Source organism: Ixodes scapularis, unplaced genomic scaffold, assembly GCF_016920785.2.
Source record: "Ixodes scapularis isolate PalLabHiFi unplaced genomic scaffold, ASM1692078v2 PGA_scaffold44__24_contigs__length_19508400, whole genome shotgun sequence".
Classification (NCBI taxonomy): domain Eukaryota; kingdom Metazoa; phylum Arthropoda; class Arachnida; order Ixodida; family Ixodidae; genus Ixodes; species Ixodes scapularis.
Genome location: NW_024609873.1, coordinates 5,635,475 through 5,654,217, shown reverse-complemented (window position 1 = coordinate 5,654,217; position 18,743 = coordinate 5,635,475). Strand labels below are relative to the sequence as shown.

Below are 18,743 nucleotides of genomic sequence, written 5' to 3'. Positions count from 1 at the left end.
CTCTCCCGAAAGCAGTCGTCAGAGGATGCGAGCTTGACCCACTTGGGCTTTCGTGCTGAGCTGGGCGCCGTGCATCCTGCATTGTTCATGCAGGCCGGAGTGGTAACAAAAGAGCCCCTCCTCCCCTCACTGGAGAATACGAATTCCAGCCGAACGCTGACGCCGCATTCGGTCATGTCGGCCGAGCGCCGAGTCATTGTCTTTGTTGTCCCCATCCATGTAGCTCTAAAGTTAACCGCTTGGGGCGTCACCGTCACTCCTCCTCTTCGATAGGGCCAGCCCTGTGGGTGCAACTAACGCGATTGTGAGAACCAGCCCTAGACAATTGGCAATCACCGTGGCACAGACATAAGCATGGTGCTCACTTTGAGCACGCTTTGTCCTTGGACAGGCTCTCAATTTCCTTAACCAGAGATGTCCAAGAGGACAGGGAAATTCGTGCACTGTGCCAGAAACTCCACCCTCAGCACGCGTCCGTTGCCTTCAGTCGTGTTGCTGACGCGGCCCCAAACTGTTACTGAAGGTAGGAAGCTCGCGCTGGAGGTGGAAATTCTGGCACATTCTTAACCTGGATCCAATTATAGCAGGTGTTTCAGCAAAAACCTCAATTAAAATATTTGTGAAAAAAAAAAAAGTATTTTCGGGAACAAACTCTCTTAGCCGCGGCAGACATCAGGGATTACAAATAATATACTACTGTAATTAGCTAAGTTAAAATTTAGTTTGCACGCTTTTCACTTATTCACTTCTTAATTAGGGACAACAACATAGCTTTAGATGATGCCCAGCAAGTTTCTAATTGGTACGTACTACACGTTTATTTTTGAAATTTTGCTGAAACACTTGGTATACAGTTCCATAGGCCTCTTTATCTTCTCGCTTACCCGATCACTCTCCACCTGAAATTGGCGGAAAATGCTCGCACGATTGCACACAGTCAACTCGAAGCACGCAGTTTATTGCCACTAAAAACAGGGTAAAATGAACATAATCAATATGTATAAGAACAATATTTACAAGTGTGTGTACAAAAAACAAAAAAACAAAAAACTTGAGGGGAGTTTTTTCTTTCATGCAGTGCAGTTGCAAAGAATAGTTTTTTGTTTTTTTACACTTCTCGCAACTTGAGGCGCCATTTGGTTTGGTTACAAGGGGAAGGGTCGGTGCTTCGAAACACTTCACCACACGGGACGCGGAAAGCTCGTCCGACGACAACACTCAAAAGGGGGTGCAGTAACTGCCCAGAGTTTGCTCGTCCCAAAGTCGAAGGCGCGCAGAGAGTCGTTGGCCGCTTTCCGAAAAATAACAAAGAGTGCCGTCAGTTTTGTCGGCTCCTTGCGAGTCAAACTTCCTTTTCCCGTTTGCCCCTTCTGCCTGGCCCCCTGTCGTCTCAGGCACGGTGGTCTCAATATGCACAGTTTTTTTAGTTTTTCTTTGTTGACACCTTGGCGCTTTGGGTCGCAACTACGCTCTACAGCTTGTATATAATACGCATATAAATTGTAAAACATGTTGTCGCAAGCAGCACGAATGGAGGGGCACCAAAAAAAAGGAAAGGCCCCAGCCCTTGCAACTTTTTTTCCGAAACCGGTTCCACTGCTGCGGCTTTCCGTTTCTCGTCCGCTTTCCTATTAAGTAGTACCACCGACATCGGCGTAAAAGCCATCATTGCTCCAGAAGTCCGCGGGACAGGCATACGACGGTATACGTTACCAGCTGTACATCCCTGCAGCGTGCGCCTAATGTACTTCGTACATACTTCAAATGATCGAGCGGGTCGGCCACGAGCATTCTTTTCGCCAAAGATTCTTTGCCGACCTTCCGGATCCAAGGAAGCACCTATACAGAGGGCAGCTTTAAAGGCAAGCTGCCCAGTAAGTAAGACAAACAGTTAGGCAACCACCAACGTGCCGTAAACATATCGCTGGTGGCTCGACGTCCCACACCTGTGGGGTTTGTCAAGTAGTTGCATGCAACCTGTATGCACAACACCGAAAAGAAAGAAAAATGCAACAACAGCAATGTTATGAACAGACACGAGTGTGGTTGGAAATGTGCATAAGTGTGCTTCTGTGGAACATGTGCACATGCGTTGACACGGTTCTCGAAAGGGCTGCATTCAAAAAGGTGTTTCCTAAAGTGATGCTGCTGCATTGATGTGCCTGTGCAACACAAAGCTACTTGGCAAGCACCAAGGAGGTGAGTGCACCTGAAAGAAAAAATTAATGAGGAGCATCTCAATACGGTTTAGGTCTCGATTTGGTCGAAAGTTTCAGTCAGACAGGCTGGCGTTTGTGTGCCGGTCTTAATCCGACCTGATCATCTACGAATTCCACGCAAACGCCAGTTCAAACAAGAACTCTGCCTTCTGTTTGCCTGTGAATCTTAGTCGTAGCAGGGTGCCATTATGCAATGTGAAGCTTTCAGCTGAACACGAAATCTTTGGTCAAGTTAAAACTTTCAGCCAAACCGCCAAAATGACAGTTGAATGGGGTCTCCAGCTGAACTGAGATATGGCTCCATGAAAGGTAAAATGTACGGGTACCGGACACAACACGGAAATGAGGAATAAGGTTATACGCGTGACAGGCCCGTGAAAACTGTAAGGGTTTTCGGCCCGGGAAAAGTTGCACCCAAAAAAGAGTACAAATGCTGGGAAACATTGGAAAGGAACACCAATCGGCACATCACTAAATGCACGGCAAAAAAAGTCTATGCAGTGCATACGACGAACAACGCTTTTAGAGTAAGTACATGTACAAGGCACGTGGCTAGAAAAGAGTGCGGTACAAACGGTCGGGTGCTCACAACTTCCCAACAGACGCGCCAGCGTCCCCAGAAAGACGTGTGGCAACGCCGAATGTTGAAACATGATTACAAGAATAGGGCTGCCCACAAGCGAGCTAGGAAGCGCCCAAGCTTGACAGGGAGTCGGGGAGGCCACATCAAAGTGGTGAAAAAACACTGCGGGACGCTCAATTGCTGTTTTGTAACTGGGGAGAGTACGGTGGTTTCATTAGCTTGGCACCACAACACCTGTTGCTCTCCCGAAAGAAAGTGTGTGCTACTCAGAGTCAATGATGTGTCATGAAACGGCTTGCAGAACGCGGAGGAGAAAAAAGTATGAGTATATATATGTCGGAACGGGGGAAGGGAGCTTTATGTTCCAATAGTACCAGCTTTAGATTGAAGGCTGCCGTGCAGATTGCATAGGGATTGGCATGGAGAGACGTCGGGACTGTACGCACGTGCGTGCTTACGACCGGAACCTCGTTTAGGTAGACTCGGACATACACCGTTTTTTTTTCCCCTCACATTCCGTCGAGCCGGATGAAATATGTTGTGGTCAAGCTAGACTGCAATGCTTATCAAGAACTCGACTAGAAAACGAGGATTTGCCGATACTAAGCAACCCGAAGTTATACGAAAGATGAACTGCAAGGACACCTCTCGCGAGCGTAACTTTCCGATCGGCTCGCTTCCCAATGTCCGTAAATGCTGATTATTGTGCTTTGCCTAGATTCACGTTACATGTCTGGTATTGCAAGTGACTTTGCCAGGAGGTGGCTTTAGCTTTGTTCGATCTGCGAAGAGACTCGCATTCCGGTTGTAATGCGGGTTGAGGAGCGCCGCTCTCTAACAACTACCGCGCGGTCAGATAATTAAACCAGTTCCAAGCGACGCAAGAGCAATGCTGATTGTCGTTAATTAGTATTGCAGACATTGAACAGCATCGTCCGGATAAGAGAGAGGGGGCAGGATGTTTCGGGCGACACCAAATGTTTCTGTGTGCAAAGGCTAATAGGAGGCCGGAAAAGCCACAACAAATTTCCCGACCATCACCACGCAAAGCTATTCTACCGTCTTGCTAAAAGCCAGAATAGCCTCACCTATTGAATACTGTCAACAGAAGAGCCGGCGCAGAGGCCTTTGATCAATCTACCAACTACATAACAATCGTCAATCCGGTAAAAGAAAAAAAAAAACAGTTGGCCGAGGAACGCCCTCGTTTCAAGGAAAAGGCACTGGTTTTCCGAGGTAATTGCCAAAGAACCGCACCAATTCTTTCCAATACGCGTCTGCCTGCCTCCGTAGGATGCACATCGCCTTGAGAAAAGTCGTGCGTGCAGCTACGTCAGCGTCTTAATCTGCTCTGCTACGAGAGTATGCGTTGCCAAAGTGCATGACATTTGTACCATAGGTAAGAAGTTTGATCGCCTAAGTGCCTCGGATGAACAAAAGCATATTTCGAGTCTTCTGGCTGCTTGGCTCACCTAGCATCCATAAGTCTCTAACCCTGCTTTGATCTAACTTGCTTTTCAAACACGATGCGCTGGGTCAGGCTACGGGAGCGGACTTGCAGAACGGCTGCCGCAAACGTTCCCTCCCCCGCTTGAAAAGTACTTGGTCGTCCTCGGGTTAGAGTCCTACGGTAGTGTCGTGCAACACCATGATGCTCCAACTTGCCTTAACAACCACAATTCTATCAAATTCTGTCACAATGAGAACTGCAAAATTCTGACTATGTAGCACCTAAAAGCAAAAATGGGGAGCAAGTAAGATACAACTAGAAGAAAAAAAAAAAGGGGGAAATGATGTCTAGCCGCCCGCCTATATATGAATGCTCGAGAAAAAGAGGATACGACGGACAAAAAAAGTGGGAAATGGGAGCATCCATTAATGGCCGCATATGGCAAAGCTGGATTTCCGGGGAAGAAAACGCGGTCCCACCAATGTCTGCACCTGCCCTTGCGTGGACTATGTATGACTGGCATTGCAAATCTAGTGCAAGCGATGCGACTGTTTTGATGAGTGATAAAGTTGGCATATGGTTTCGGCGTCGTGCGCCAGCAATGCAGAAGTTGGCGGAATGTTCGAGAATGTTGGCCCCGTTTTGGCACTCTTGCAGCTTTTGCGAGCAATGTTTCAGAAAACGCTGTCTGGGCAAAGTGGAGCACCATGACATCCAGCAAGCACTGGATGACGACACAGGGGACATTCGCAGAGTAGAATGTCTTCGTGCCAACCTTATCTAGACCAGTGGTTCTCAACCATTGAGGTCTTGCGGACCCCTTGTGGGGCGGCGGAGATGATGGAGGACCACGTTTGTGATGAAGGGAAGGGAAGCTAGGTATAGGTTAAATGTTATAATAATTTAATAAATGGATGTAACTAAGGGCTAGTGTGAAAAAGACTTCTCCAATTGACATACACACGAGAAAACTCACCAGATAATTGGAACATTTTTTCTTAATCTGAAAAAACAACTCTTTTATTGCCGGGTTTGACTTATTACGCAGGGCTTCACGGACCCTGGAATGCCTCCATGGACCCCAAAGGGTCTGCAAACCCCCATTTGGGAACCACTGATCTAGACCATACAAGATCATCTTGCACGCGGAAAGAATTTTACTGCTGAACGATTAGAATTCTCGAGCCCTACGAGCCTAAGAGGCAAAATCCAGCGAGCTGGCACAAAGACCCAGGTTTAGAGATAATTCCAAACTGCTCCTAAATTTGTACAAGGTCAAAACTACATCAATGACTGGAGAATGCACCCCTTGTCTATCGACTGTCAATTGAAGCAGTGAAGTAGTCCCATGCCGAACAATTATTCTGCACCATAGAAGAAGTCAAGCAGTGGCCATTTGGCCATACTACTAGAAACAAATTTTAAAGACTAGATCGTAAATCCAATGGTTTTGTATCCAGCTTTGTTTTCGACGATACAATCTGGTAGTGAGCGCACCGTTACTGTCGGGTAGGCTGGGTAAACAGTACTTTTTCTCGCTATCTGAATGAAACACATCCGTATCGGTACTATATCGCTTTGTGGTTTGTCTTTGTGCCCGATCTTGGTTGCTCCAAACTGCCTACAACGCCAGCGCCCACACGAAAACGAGATAATCCCGACAATATTTGGAAGAGAGAGGGGTGCGTCAATTCAGTCAGAGTTTTGAGAGTGTGCTCCAGAAAGGCTTATGTACTCTGCATTTTCGCTTTGCCTACTCCACTCCCGAAATTAAAAATAAAGTGACGTGCAGGTAGAACTTTTTCGGGTGAGGACACACGGTCGCGGTGCCTACACCCGAAAAAGGTCACGCGTCGCCGACAGGACTGGAACGGCGGGGTAGCCCTCCAGTTGTCCCGTCTCCGGTGCGAGCACCTTCCACAGTGCTTCGGTGTCCCATGAGATTCGCCGAAGCACGGAGGAAGGCAACAGGTGCGTGCCGGAGTCTGAGCATCTAGAGGAGACGTCGTTCTTGTCCGGCGACTAGAGAGTTTTAGCTCTCCTCAATGTAAACGAATTCCTTGAGACACCATCTTGCGTCTCTCGGCCAGTCGCGGTGTTCCGTTCGCGTCGTGACAAACTATGTAAAACAACAAAAGCGTCGTTCCCTGATATGTTTCTCGCAAAGCCGACTTTGCGAAGCTCGAAGGCCTGCCGTAGATTGTCGTGGTGGACTCGAGCGGCAGCGAATTGGCGGCCGGTGTCCTTCGGCGTGCCGTTGTTTTTCACCCAGGGCCGTCTCCTCCGGGCTTGCGGGAGTACTGGTCATGTTCGGCGGCGAGTTACTTCTTGGCTGTGCTGTGGGCGTGGGCGCCAGGAGAAGAGGTGGACAGCCTCATGTCTGCTATGGCCTGCAGGATTCGCTTGATGTGCCCCACCTTGGTGAGCCCCAGCTCCTGCGAGATCGCGAGCGTCGGAGCCCAAGTCAGGAAAGAAGGACGGCAAGGGGTTTGACTGTGTTGCAAAGGCAGCAAAGCAGTTTCCAGGCTGAGAACAGAGCCCTCTTACACCTAGCTCGCATAGTATATACAAGGTTGTTGTACTCGGAGCGACCGAAATGACAGCATCGACAAAATTACTGGGAAAAGCGTTTGTTGTACACGACGTGAAGAGCGACGCAAGAAGTCTTGTCAAGTCCCGATTGTAATAGTGATAGTGACATTTATTTCGGCTCAGGAGAGCCGCGGCACCGCAGAAAGCAAGTCGCACATACCGCGAAGGCCCGCGGCGCTGCGTCCAACTATAATAAAATAATAAAATATGCTAAATTTAAAAAAAAAAATGGTGATGGTGGACGAAAATGAAGGGTTGATGTTGTGACGTCTTGGTTTTTGCCTCTGTTTTGGTTGCTGTGGATGGAACTGACGCAAATGCGTAAACCAGGCTTTAAACTTGGCGTCCTCCTTTTTGTAAGACATGCCGGTACGCTAGATGGTGGGTTGAACATCACATACAAGCAGTGCTGTGTTCAGCTCCTCTGGCTGCAGTCTTTTTCAGACTGTTTTTATAGCATTCATGCTGTTATTCTTAAATACCTAATAACAACTGTGATGACACAATTGTAACAGCAGTGATAACAAGCTCATGACTGAAAACAAAAAATTGTTTTGTTTCTAGTCATGCAGTTCAATCAGATGAGCTATTTTTCGCGTCAATAAAAACCTTTGGGAGAAAAGTGAATCATTAGCAGCTGCCGACCCTCTCTGGTCAGTGTAACCCCTTCAAATGAAGAATTGACTAACCAACATATTGCCAGCTATCAGCAGATGTTAGCATGCTATCTGCAGATGTAGGAATGCATGGCTACAGCACGCGTGCCTACCGTAGCTTCACTTATAAACTGCATTATTTCAGCGAGCGTTTCTTAAAAAAAATTTGTTGAACAACTCTGGAATTAAAAAAAAAAAAAAAAAGGTTTAGAGCCACTAAAAATAACAATAATATGCCAGGCTTCCCTGTCACAGGCCTTACTTAGTCTAAAATAAACTAGTGTTTTCATTTGGAAAATTTTATATTAGTGTGATCCTTGATTGGCAGAAAGACATCATACTAGTATATATGTATATACCGCGGTGTTCACACACCTAGGTAGCTTCATAAGCACATGTGCAAGACACAAACGCGGGAGACCCGCACATGTATGCGACATCTGCGAGGTGTGTGCGAGACATCTACATGTATTGGACGTGCACGCACACATCTCCCATCTTACTGACGCATGTGAGACAAACATGTCAGTAAGACATACACGTGTGTGATAGATGCACATGTGTAAGACATGCACGTGAGTGAGAGATGCACGTGAGCGAGACACGCACATGAACGAGGCACGCCTATGAGTGAAGCACGCACATGAGTGATACAGGCACATGAGTGAAATGTGCATGTTTCAGTCACACCTCAATAAAGTTAGACAGTTGACTGTTTGCCGCCCATGTATACACCAACACACTGTTTACACTGAAACACACTGAAACCAGATTTGCGTGAGGCAAAGCATCTGCGCATGTGCAAGTGGCGACAGCAGTGCCACTGCAGTGGCGTGACGTCGGAGAGTTGGGTTATCTATAGTAATAGACCAGGAGTGGCCAAGCTGTGGCTCGCGAGCCGCATGTGGCTCTTCATGTATTAAAGTGCGGCTCGCGGCTCCCCCCCTACTACCCTCCCCCTCCCACTCCCCTGCCTCCCTCCCGGTCACACAAGCACTTCCGCAAAAAGGGAAATGGAACATGTTTGAAATCGGCAGACAGATTACGGTTTGGTCGTCTTGTGCTACTGCTACCTTACGTACAGTTGGACTGGTTTTGACTTGGATAAAGTATAGTTCGAGCTTTGTTCACTGCTCAGGACCAAAGTTTGCCCCACCCTGCCCCGCCCCCTTGGGGCTCTTGAAAGTTTCGTGGTTTTGTTTGCGGCTCTTAGGCCGGGGCAGCCTGGCCACCCCCGTAACAGACCATCTCTTACTGGCAACACTAGTGTGTATGCTAGATCTGAGAGTGGTTGTAAGGGAAAGCACTGGACCCTAAGAAAGTAGTGCCAAGCACCATGTATGGTCACCATTTCGGTCCATGGAATGAGCAGCTTCTCCTTCACCTTTCCATTCTTGGTAAAAAGATCCAAACTCCCGGTGACAGGTTCCTTTATGGAGACATTTCTCGTGTACCAAGATTTTGTTACCCACACAGCGGCAAAATAAGCAAACTCCTTTGCAACCGCCCGGCGTCGGCGCTTGGTGGCATTGAAAAATAATTTCACCGTCTCGAAATAGGCAAGAGGAACTTTATCATTGTAAGATATCCGTGGAGATGGGCATGATTGAGAGGTCGATTGTACACACAGTGCCAAAGACACTTATGTTGGCGAGGAACGCTTTCAGTGCGACAACGCTCCATAGCGATCTTGGTGCAACTCGTTTAGAATGACCCTCTCGAGGCTTTGAATATTTGAGTGGACCGAAATGACAATTGCCACGGCAACAAAGATTGATCTGCCAATTGCCTTGCGAGGTCTTGGTTGTCTGTATGTTAGTATCCGTTTGTGTTTGGCTAGCAGGCAAGGAAGGCAATGGTGCTACTTTCCCAGGATTCAGTGACTTTGGTTGCAACTGCTCAATGTGGGTCACATGGCTTATGGGGCACACTTGCGATACAAAGCGCAAGGAGGTAGCAAAAGCTTCGAGTGCCTCCAAGCTTTGCACCGCCTCTCCACTCACCATCCTCCTTGCCACACGGCAATGCACGCACACAACCACTCTGCACAGGCATCCATCATTAAATTGCAAAAGCTCTCCGTAACTCAAGTTGCTCCCTCTTTTAACTCCAGCCTCTCTAGGCAACTTCGGCAAAGCTAGAAACACACGGCAAGCATGAAGCTGGGAAAGAGGGTACGACCGTCCATCCACAAGTCCAGCGAAGATCTAATGGCAAATGACGGCAGAAGCTGCGAAGGCAAGTCGCAGCTGGGTTAGAGACAGCGGCTTTCTTTACGGCCTTTGCCCTCGCTTAGGAGCGACGGGATTTTCTCTAGCCATGTGGGATCGCGACTACTCTACCCCTCCCAGTACTGCCTAAACTAAAGGCCATAAGAAAACCTGCCGTTTCACTCTATCCCATCTGCTAGTGAGGTGGCCAAGTTCCCTCACCTTGAGATCCCTCCTCTCGAGGCTGAGCAGCTCCGCGCCCCTGATGTCGTGCCGGAGGAAGTTGTCCCGGTACTCCCGCATGTGGATCTCGGCCAGCCAGGCGGCCACCTCTTCCGCTGTCCAGTGGGTGACGGCCGCCCCCTTGTCCGGCGACCCCTCGACCGACGTGGGCGTGTTGCAGCGCGACCCGCCGCCCCGGCAATGCGGCAGGAGCCCTCCCGACCCGTCGTCCGTGGTCCCGCCCCCGCTGCTGCTGATGGACGATGACGGCTCCGTCTTCACAGGCTGGCTGGTCGTCGCCTTGGTGCGCTTGAACTTGAGCTTGAACAGGCTTCGCGGCCGCTTGTGCTCCTGCTACGGGTGCCGCAGGCGGAGGTTCGGCGAGTGAATAGCGAGCGTTAGAACCAGGGACTCAGACCGAAAAATATAATGTTTCTGTCAAGGTTACCGCTTCCTGCTGATATCGGTTTAGTTTCGGTTTTAATTTTTACGGTTTTCATTACCAATTACACATTCCTAAAAACAGTTTTTTTTTCTTTCGGTTTCTCCAATAATAATATGCAATGTGTTTCATACAAAATGATTACCAGGTTTTGCTTTCCGCCAGCTCTGCATGATGGTCAATGGACTTCTCTGAAAATGCCAGTGCCACCAGTGAGCGCTCCGGGGCATTATGGGAATTTGGAGGCTCCGGGGCATTATGGGAACTGTCGCGCCCTTTAGCCAAGCCAAGTCTAGCCTGGTCGAGCTTTTGCTTGCTAGGTGGCGCATGCTACCACCCGAACTGGCTAGTCATTCAACCCGAACTTGGCTTTCAAATATGTCGGGGTTAGGAACTTTGGGGTCCTATTGTTTCAAATGTTGCGAAAGGTGGGAGAAACCTGAGATTATGGCTAGACGACCACCGATAGTGTGACAGTGAGGTATGAAATACCTTACTGTCACACTAATCTTAGTGGTTTGTATACTAGTACTATGCAACCATTCTTAAAAAGTGAGTGAAAACTATGCTTTCTTAGAATTAGGTTAGCTTTCTCCCGCAGCAAATTTTGACAACCCTGCGGAGAGTGCTTAGTTGGCATTGACGTCACAAATGCATCTGGGCTCTAGAAACAGCGAAGAAGCAGTTAAAAAGAGTGCACGGTACACCGACAGGTACTGTATAGTCACACGGCATACTCAAATAGAGCATTCGGAACACAACAATTTTGCATGTATGCATTATTTCTATATTCAGTCTATGGCCCCAATCCCCGCTTCAATAAGAGCAAAGCAAGTCAAGGCAAAGAAATTAAGACTTGGATGATGGAGAAGAAAAGTCACACGCATCTAAGGGCATGTTCTAACATGCAATATGCCGTAAACATGAGTTTCTAGGTATGCAGTACTAGTGAAATAATGTTTGGGAAAGAACCGAAGTGAGCAGTCATCACATTTGCATTTGTACAGTCAACATCAGAGAATGGTCGGAGAGGGAACATGGGGGTTTTAAGTCGTCCAAGATTATGAGCGATGCCCCAAGGACTCATTGGGGAAGGGACCATCGAGGGTTTGAAACCTGCACACTATAGTCCAGGGGCTGAAAATGGAATCTCAGCACTTCGGGGGAAGACGTGGTAGAAGAGTTTTGTTGAGCAGTAATGATACTAATCACACTTCTTTCCCAAATCTCAGGTTCTTGAGCGTAACAATCCTGAGAACACATGCTATTTGCTTCCAGTATGTCCAGTGCTGGTACTCTGCACAGTCACAGTCGCGAATTTGACACAAAAGTTTGATAGGTGGTCGCTGAATGGGAAGACACCGACTGAAAAAGTCGTACCTTGTGTGTCGAAACTCATTGTACTAGAATGTTTTTCGTAGTCGTTCTTCGCATCTCAGTCAAGCAGCACACCAAATGGGCTCTATGCAAGGCAAGCGAAATGCAAGCAGGCAATGCGTACCATGCGCATGCAAGCACAAGCAACTCCTCAGGGCCGTCCAAAGAACGGCATCGTGGCAAAGAAAAACTGACCAGAAAGCGGGCGACGCTGTGGGAAGTTTGGAACGTGCACCCAAACTGGGCGTTTCTAGAGTGTGCGTAATGAATTGTGCATATCCCATAGGCAGCTTCGTGAATGCAGCGTGATAATGCAGTCCCCCCCCCCCTGACAACCACTCTAAGCCAGGTGTTTTAATACAAAAACAGAAAAATCAACAACAATCGAAGAAAAGCTTGTATCATTAAGAACAAGATTTTCTTAGCTAAGATGAATGTACAATCTTCAGATGGGATCACATTTAGTATACCACACCGAAATTTAAAGCTTAAGTTTATTTTAAGAAAGGGTTGCCATAATTAAGTCAGCATAAGTAGCTACGATTACATTGGTTTAGCTCCGGAATATAAATTCACATAGCATGTGGTTCCTAGCACTTAAGAAAAAGTCTAGAGTGGTTAACATCCATGAAGCATCTTGTACAACTCCTGTAATTTGTTAAAATCCTAGCTCACTTGCAGGCACAGGAAACCAACAGACCTGCCTATAGGGGGCACCAATGGTCTTGAAAACAAACGTGTCATCATGAATGCAATGTGGTAGCTGACGGGAACATCAAAGTTGCCTCAAGCGGCTGTTTCAAGAACAGAAAGATAATGTACACAACAGTGTGGGATATAAACAGCCTACAGACAGTGGAATCCGTGCTAGAGTATAAAGGCATCCTTTTCAAGCCAGGGCTGCAACCAGCTCCCAAGTTGTCTTTCAAAGACTCACCAAACTCTGTTTCTTTTGTTCTGCTGACGTGCCATTGGCAAGCTACTACACTTGTCTAATATATGTACGGTAGTTTGTGCTCTTTACACACAGAGCCTGTGCATCTCCTTTCCTGTACAGCACATTTTAAACATGCAATGCAGCACACTGCATCCTGGTATAACTAGCATTTTACACAAAACATGTATCAAACTTAAATTTCATAAAAAAAAAAGAACTCTTAAAAAGTATAATGTGGAAGTGTAACGAAAATGTATGGTAACAGGCGATTTTCTCACAGAATTTAATAATATGACGCGACATTGTACGTTGACTAATCCAGTGCAGCCCACAAGGCGCGCTGCACGTCCCGTGGCTCCCAACTCTATCCGCAAGATTAAGATACACTGATTTGTTTTCAATACCGATGCTGTCAGGTGCGCTTCATCATTTGCTCGACACCTTTCCTACATCGGCACAATTTACTTCTCGCATGCTCTAGAAGGAAAGTGGATGCAAGTGCTCCGTTCGTTAGAAGGTCTGTGAAATACAACAACACAACTCCTTTTAAAAAATCAAAGCTGCAAAAAAAACAAAACAGGTTCAGGTTAGCCTAGTCACAAGGTGCACTGTTTCCCACACCTCTCAATGACGACAGTGAATGGAAGACAGTGTCGAAGTCACGCCAGAGAAAGCGGCCGCTTATACCCATGTCCGACTCTTACACCATGCGCCGGACGAAACAACCCCAACACAACGGAAGGAAGTCCGTGTTGCTTCCGAGCACGGGCTGGCGAAGCCTAGTGCCAGTCCGGAGCTCGTACAAACGTTAAGGCCACTTTTTGGAGGCCCAAGTCGCAAGGCATGCGCCGACGAAGTAGCGCGCGAGATTGCGGTGGATGCTAGGATGCCCTTTTCGGCCTCAGTGCACGGACCAGCGGTCCTTGAGCTTGCCGCAGTCGGGGGAAGGAGGGGAGGCGGAGCCTGAGCGCTGCCAATCAAAAGCAACAGGGCGGCGGCCAGTCAGAAACCGAAAGCTGCAATGCAAAAGAAGGGCAGATAGGAGAGGAGGACAGCAAGAAAAAGGAAGGGAGGGAAGCCGCAAAGCACCTTTTTCGTTTGGGAGCGGGATCTCCCCCCAAGTGGGCATTATGTTTGCAAAGGTTGAAAGACGGAGTGTTCGGGATTTGAGCAAAGATCCTACGCATTGCCTGCAAAGAAATGCCTCGGCACGGTCAGTTAACTTTGAGGACAAAATTACCTGAGCTCCTCGCAGTTCCACAGTCTCCATTAAAATGAAAGTGCAATTCAGTTGTTCCTTCCTTCAGGTTGCAAATAATATTTCATAACATACCGTTCCAGAGATCTATTGCCTAAGAATTCATTACATTTACTAAACCAGTTAATTGCTGCGGTGATTTTATTGTTAATTGCTACGCTCGCCAAAGTTTGCCAAAGCCATTATTGACTTCGTCACTGAAAAATGGAGCGTAATGTGACGCCGCAGAAACGCTCAAAGGGTGCAAGGCAGACAGGCAAACCTGGTGTGCTTGAACTGGTTATTGGACCATCATTGATCCCAACACTACTATTACTAGAAGTGGGCTATCTTTTGGTGTTTAAAAAATATAGCAAATCTAACCAAAACAGGAGTGGCCTATCTTTCAAGGGTGGAGCATCTCTCAGGATTTTACGGTATATTTTGAGCGTTTATGTATTATTTAATTTAAACGATTTCCAAAAACATCCTCCTTTACATTTTGTGTTAAGTGGTTATTACCTCTTTCTACCTATTTAATTATCACATCCCTCACTTCGTCTTTCTCTACTTATACATTAAAACGTCAGTTGATAGCAAGCACCTGTTCTGTCTTGTTCTACCATTTGCCTTTGCCCTTTGCGCTTAGATTTTTATGTTTTGTGGCCCAACAGTTGCGTCCCAATTTATATTTCTTTTACATGGTGCTTTGCTTCGTCTCTCCAAAAGGAAAACATAGCGAAGGTTTGACAGGGACAGGCGTTGGCAGAAGCTGCAAACCCATGGGAGAAAGCTTGCCTAGTAGTCAAAAAAGTAGGTCACAAAAACAAAGCAGGAGAGGAAAAAAAGAAAGGCAGAAAAAAAATGGCAAAAGCAAAAACAAAAGCAGGCTGCTACTCACACATGCACAATGCAACAATGTGCACAAAACAATCTCCCGCATAAAAAAAAAAAGCGACAAAAGGACACTGCCTCCATGGAGAGTGGGAGAAAAGTAAGGCACAAAGCGAAGAAAAAGGAAACCCTCGACACAAAGCCGGGTCATTTCCGGATAGACTCAAAACACTGCAAAAGGGAAACTTTCACCCCAGAACCAACCTGCACCTTCGAGTGCAGTGATATGTCAATGACAGGGAGGTTGTCAGCAGAAGGACCTTATTAGTGAAAAACACATTAAGTGTCTACGCCAACTCATAACTGAACATATCAACTTACTAAAATATTACCCCATTAACTGGACAATCTGTCTATATAAAAGCATCTAAAGTACTAACTCCTTATACCGCCCCCAACCCCCAACTCACCTATGCATCTATCACATAGTTAAGTATCACATAGTTAAGTATTGCAAAATTTTACATTACTATACAGTAGAAAAATGAGACAACAGACCTGATATGCTGTAACTCATAAAACAATGCCATGGAATGTTCAAAACTAAGTCTGTTCTGAAATTTCCTCCACTAAACCATTTACAAAATTACCCAAGCACCAAGGGGCACGCTAGAAATGTAGGCACACAGTGCAAGAAGTGGAAGTATGTGGGTGAGCTGGTTAGAGAACATCATCATCTAAGCCAGTGGTTCTCAACCACTGCTGTTTCGCAGACCCCTCCTGGATGAGCAAAAGTGATGGGGGACCCCCCACCGAGGAAAAGGGGGGATAACCGATGATTACAAGCGGGAAGTAAAAGAACTAAATGCATGCGAGCCAACTTTGAAGCTCTGTAACATAGACTAATCAACCCTACTCGTCTAGTGCGCACGCAAGATATTCGGCATCAATTAAAAAAATATTTTATTGCTCAACTGAGGGGTTTGGGGACTCTAAGAAGGCCTTCAGAGAGCCCAAAGTTTCCCGCTGACCCCCGTTTGAGAACCACTGATCTTAGCTGTGAGACAAAGAGGAAGTTACAGGGTTTTGATTATAATAGGCACACACGCTACACATACTTCCGTTATGCTAAAGATTTCAAATGAACTAATGTAAGGAGACTGCAAATGCACATGCAAAGTGCCATCTGTTTTCGCTTTAAAGCGCCATCGCTGCAGACCCAGTACATGCAGCGTGAGTAACTACACACGCAGCTTGCCCTTTGGTGATTGAGAATTTTGCAAACAGTCTATTCTTGGAAGTCACCTGTAGAGTTTTGCACATACGCCCCATAGATGGCTCCGGACTCCACGGAGAGACGGCTGCGAAGCAAAGTGCCGACTCACCTCGTCGTCTCCGGTCGGTCCCTGGAGGTCGAAGCACTTGCGCAGTTCCTCCTCCAGGGCATTGGTCCCTGACACCAGCTTCTCTTCCAAGTCGGGACGCAGTTTCTGTTGAAGAACAGGCGGAACACCGCCGTATGGACCTCCGATGGCCAATCCGCTCTTCCTTTCCAGCATCGATTAGCGGAATGTGTGCAATAGACACTTGTTTTGGTCCGTGTTGTGCACTTGCAAGTTGGCTTGAGAGGAGGGGGTTATAGATGTCTCACTGACAATCACTTCTCTCCCATTTCTTCTAAGACAGTAAAGTTAAATCTGCAGGGAAACTCTTCAAACTGTTTTTAAATGCCTAGCATTTATAGAGTCAGCCACTTTCGTGTCTGCAGATGTAGCCTCGGTGAAGCGTGCACTCGCACACTTGGTGCTCCACGAGCAATTGGCAACTGAAGCGGGGACTTTCCTCAATGCATGCTCGACAGCAAGATAACCGATTACAGATACTATGAAGGCTCTTGATTGCAGGCTTTGTGCGCCCCTAAAGTGGTGTAGGTGCGACAACGGTGGGCGGGGTGAAGAGGAACGAGTAAGGAACATGTTACCAAAGATGAGAGCGCGAGCCCAACCGGGTGTGGGAACAAGGTTTGTTTCAATTTAAACGGCGTAATAATGTCTTCGTAGAAAAAACCTTGGAATGCCACAGCATTTTGACATGATCTGCAGCGAAGCACCGGAGGAACGCAGCCGTTTCTTTGTCTATAACTGAGGCTCACAGTCGTCTGTGACACTCTTTTACTCTCTGTTGCCTCCTTTTTCCCGGGTGATGAATGTCATTCTTTGTTTATCTCGTATTAAAGGGAAGATAGGGCACTTTTGCATTTGAGAAAAAAACGCTTGTATGGCATTCATTTGGCCTTTAGAATAACAGATATCACAATTATGTTTCAATGCGACGCACCGGAGAGCCATAAGAGCAATTTCAAAATAGGGCTGAAGCCTCGCCTCCTAGCCTTGGGCAGCCAAAAGATCCGTCGACGACGTCACGGACAGCGACTGTCTTTCGCGTTTAACAATACTTACGCAGCAAATGGTTTGGGTATTCGGGTTCACGGGATAAAAATACACTAGAATTCACTTCTAACTCATTTTTTCCAAGAAGCTCCGTAGCTTCCCTTCAAGTGTACTGATAACTGTGCAAATAGAACTGCTTTTGTGACCATACCTTCCCGCAACAAAAGTCCCGAAATGCTCTCTGGTTTGAGTTTCCAAGATGCAGCACTGCGAAATATATATTTACTTAGCATATTTTCCGGTCTATAAGTCACACTCCCCTATAAACGGCCGTTTTCACAGAAAAGATGGTCTATAAGTCATACTTTTATATTATTTCCAGAAACAACCTGCAGCACTGAAGCATTACAGCAGGGAAACACAAAATAAGCACATAATCACAAACATAAATACAATGGAAAAATACAATAAATACTGTTAAATAAAACAAACTCTTGAATGTTAAAATTTAGGATAGTAAAAAAAAAAAAATCCTACGCAAAGTTTAGAATTCTTTCTATTTTAGTGGCTAGGTACGCTTGGTGCGGGTTCCACAGAACACATGCTTATTGAAGCGTCGGTCTTATCAAGTAGCAGTAAGCAGTTTCTTTTAGCTCTTTGGGAGCACTGCATAGATTTAGGTTAATAAAATTTAACGTTCTACCAGACTTTTTTACAGATTGTGCTAGAGAGCATTAAAAGAAAGATTGCTCGATAAAATGACTCCAAGATACTTCACATCCATGTTTCTATGTAAATGTCGATAATTAATAAAATAACACGATAGGATGCTGTCTCATTTTTTCCCGAAAGTGACGTGGACACAGCTGTCAGCACTGAGACTTAATTCCCACGCCCGACACCAACTGGATATTTTGTCAAAATCAGATAGTAAGAGAGCAGAATCACGTAATTGTTTTACACTGCGATATAAAACAATCATCTGCAAACAGCCTTACAGGTGAGTCAATCCCTACAGCTATATCATCTATACGTCAGGGCCATAATGTCTGGCAGGGTTATCAAAGCAGCAAAACTGCATTGATAAGCCTGCACATGAATATTGCAAGTGTGATATGTGCTAAAGCGGGAGCCAGTTCTAATATTCTCCTAAACGAATCGAAGGAGAAATATTAGCCCCTGTTGCAAATTTACAGAGTTAAACTCCATATTATTAAAAAAAAAAAAAAATCTATGTATTAACATTATGTTACCGGCAGAAATTTTCGAAAAACACTGTAGCTTATACACTGGAAAATATGGTAAATCTAACTCAATACATAAATTTATGGCAATGTTGCGTCTTGAAGAGAACAGAGGGGAAGCGTGAGAGCGCGTGTGGTACCCACCGCTTCCTCCAGCTTCTCCGAGATGAAGATCTTGGTCTCCTGGCAGAGCTGTCGCACACTTGCCACAAGGTCGCAGACTTGCTGCCGCACCTGCGTCTGCTGGTGAGGGGGGAATGCACAACCGGTTCAGCATGCACGTCAGTGCCGAGATGGCGCTCAATCAGAGGCCAGAGACTAAGGAAAGGCACGACGACAGACTCGACGGG

At 46.5% G+C, this 18,743-nt stretch overlaps 1 protein-coding gene across 1 annotated transcript in view; it reads right to left on the bottom strand.

Annotated features, from left to right (window-relative positions):
• Positions 1-942: 942 nt before the first annotated feature.
• Positions 943-18,743, bottom strand: part of LOC8025848 (diacylglycerol kinase delta) — a 384,159-nt gene continuing 366,358 nt past the window's right edge. Inside the window, exons 26-29 of the mRNA XM_042293119.1 lie at positions 18,538-18,633; positions 16,145-16,249; positions 9,933-10,286; positions 943-6,687 (exon numbers count right to left, since the gene is read on the bottom strand). Coding sequence (XP_042149053.1) covers positions 6,574-6,687; positions 9,933-10,286; positions 16,145-16,249; positions 18,538-18,633 — 669 coding nt within the window. The 3' untranslated portion in view covers positions 943-6,573. The remainder of the gene's footprint in view (positions 6,688-9,932; positions 10,287-16,144; positions 16,250-18,537; positions 18,634-18,743) is intronic.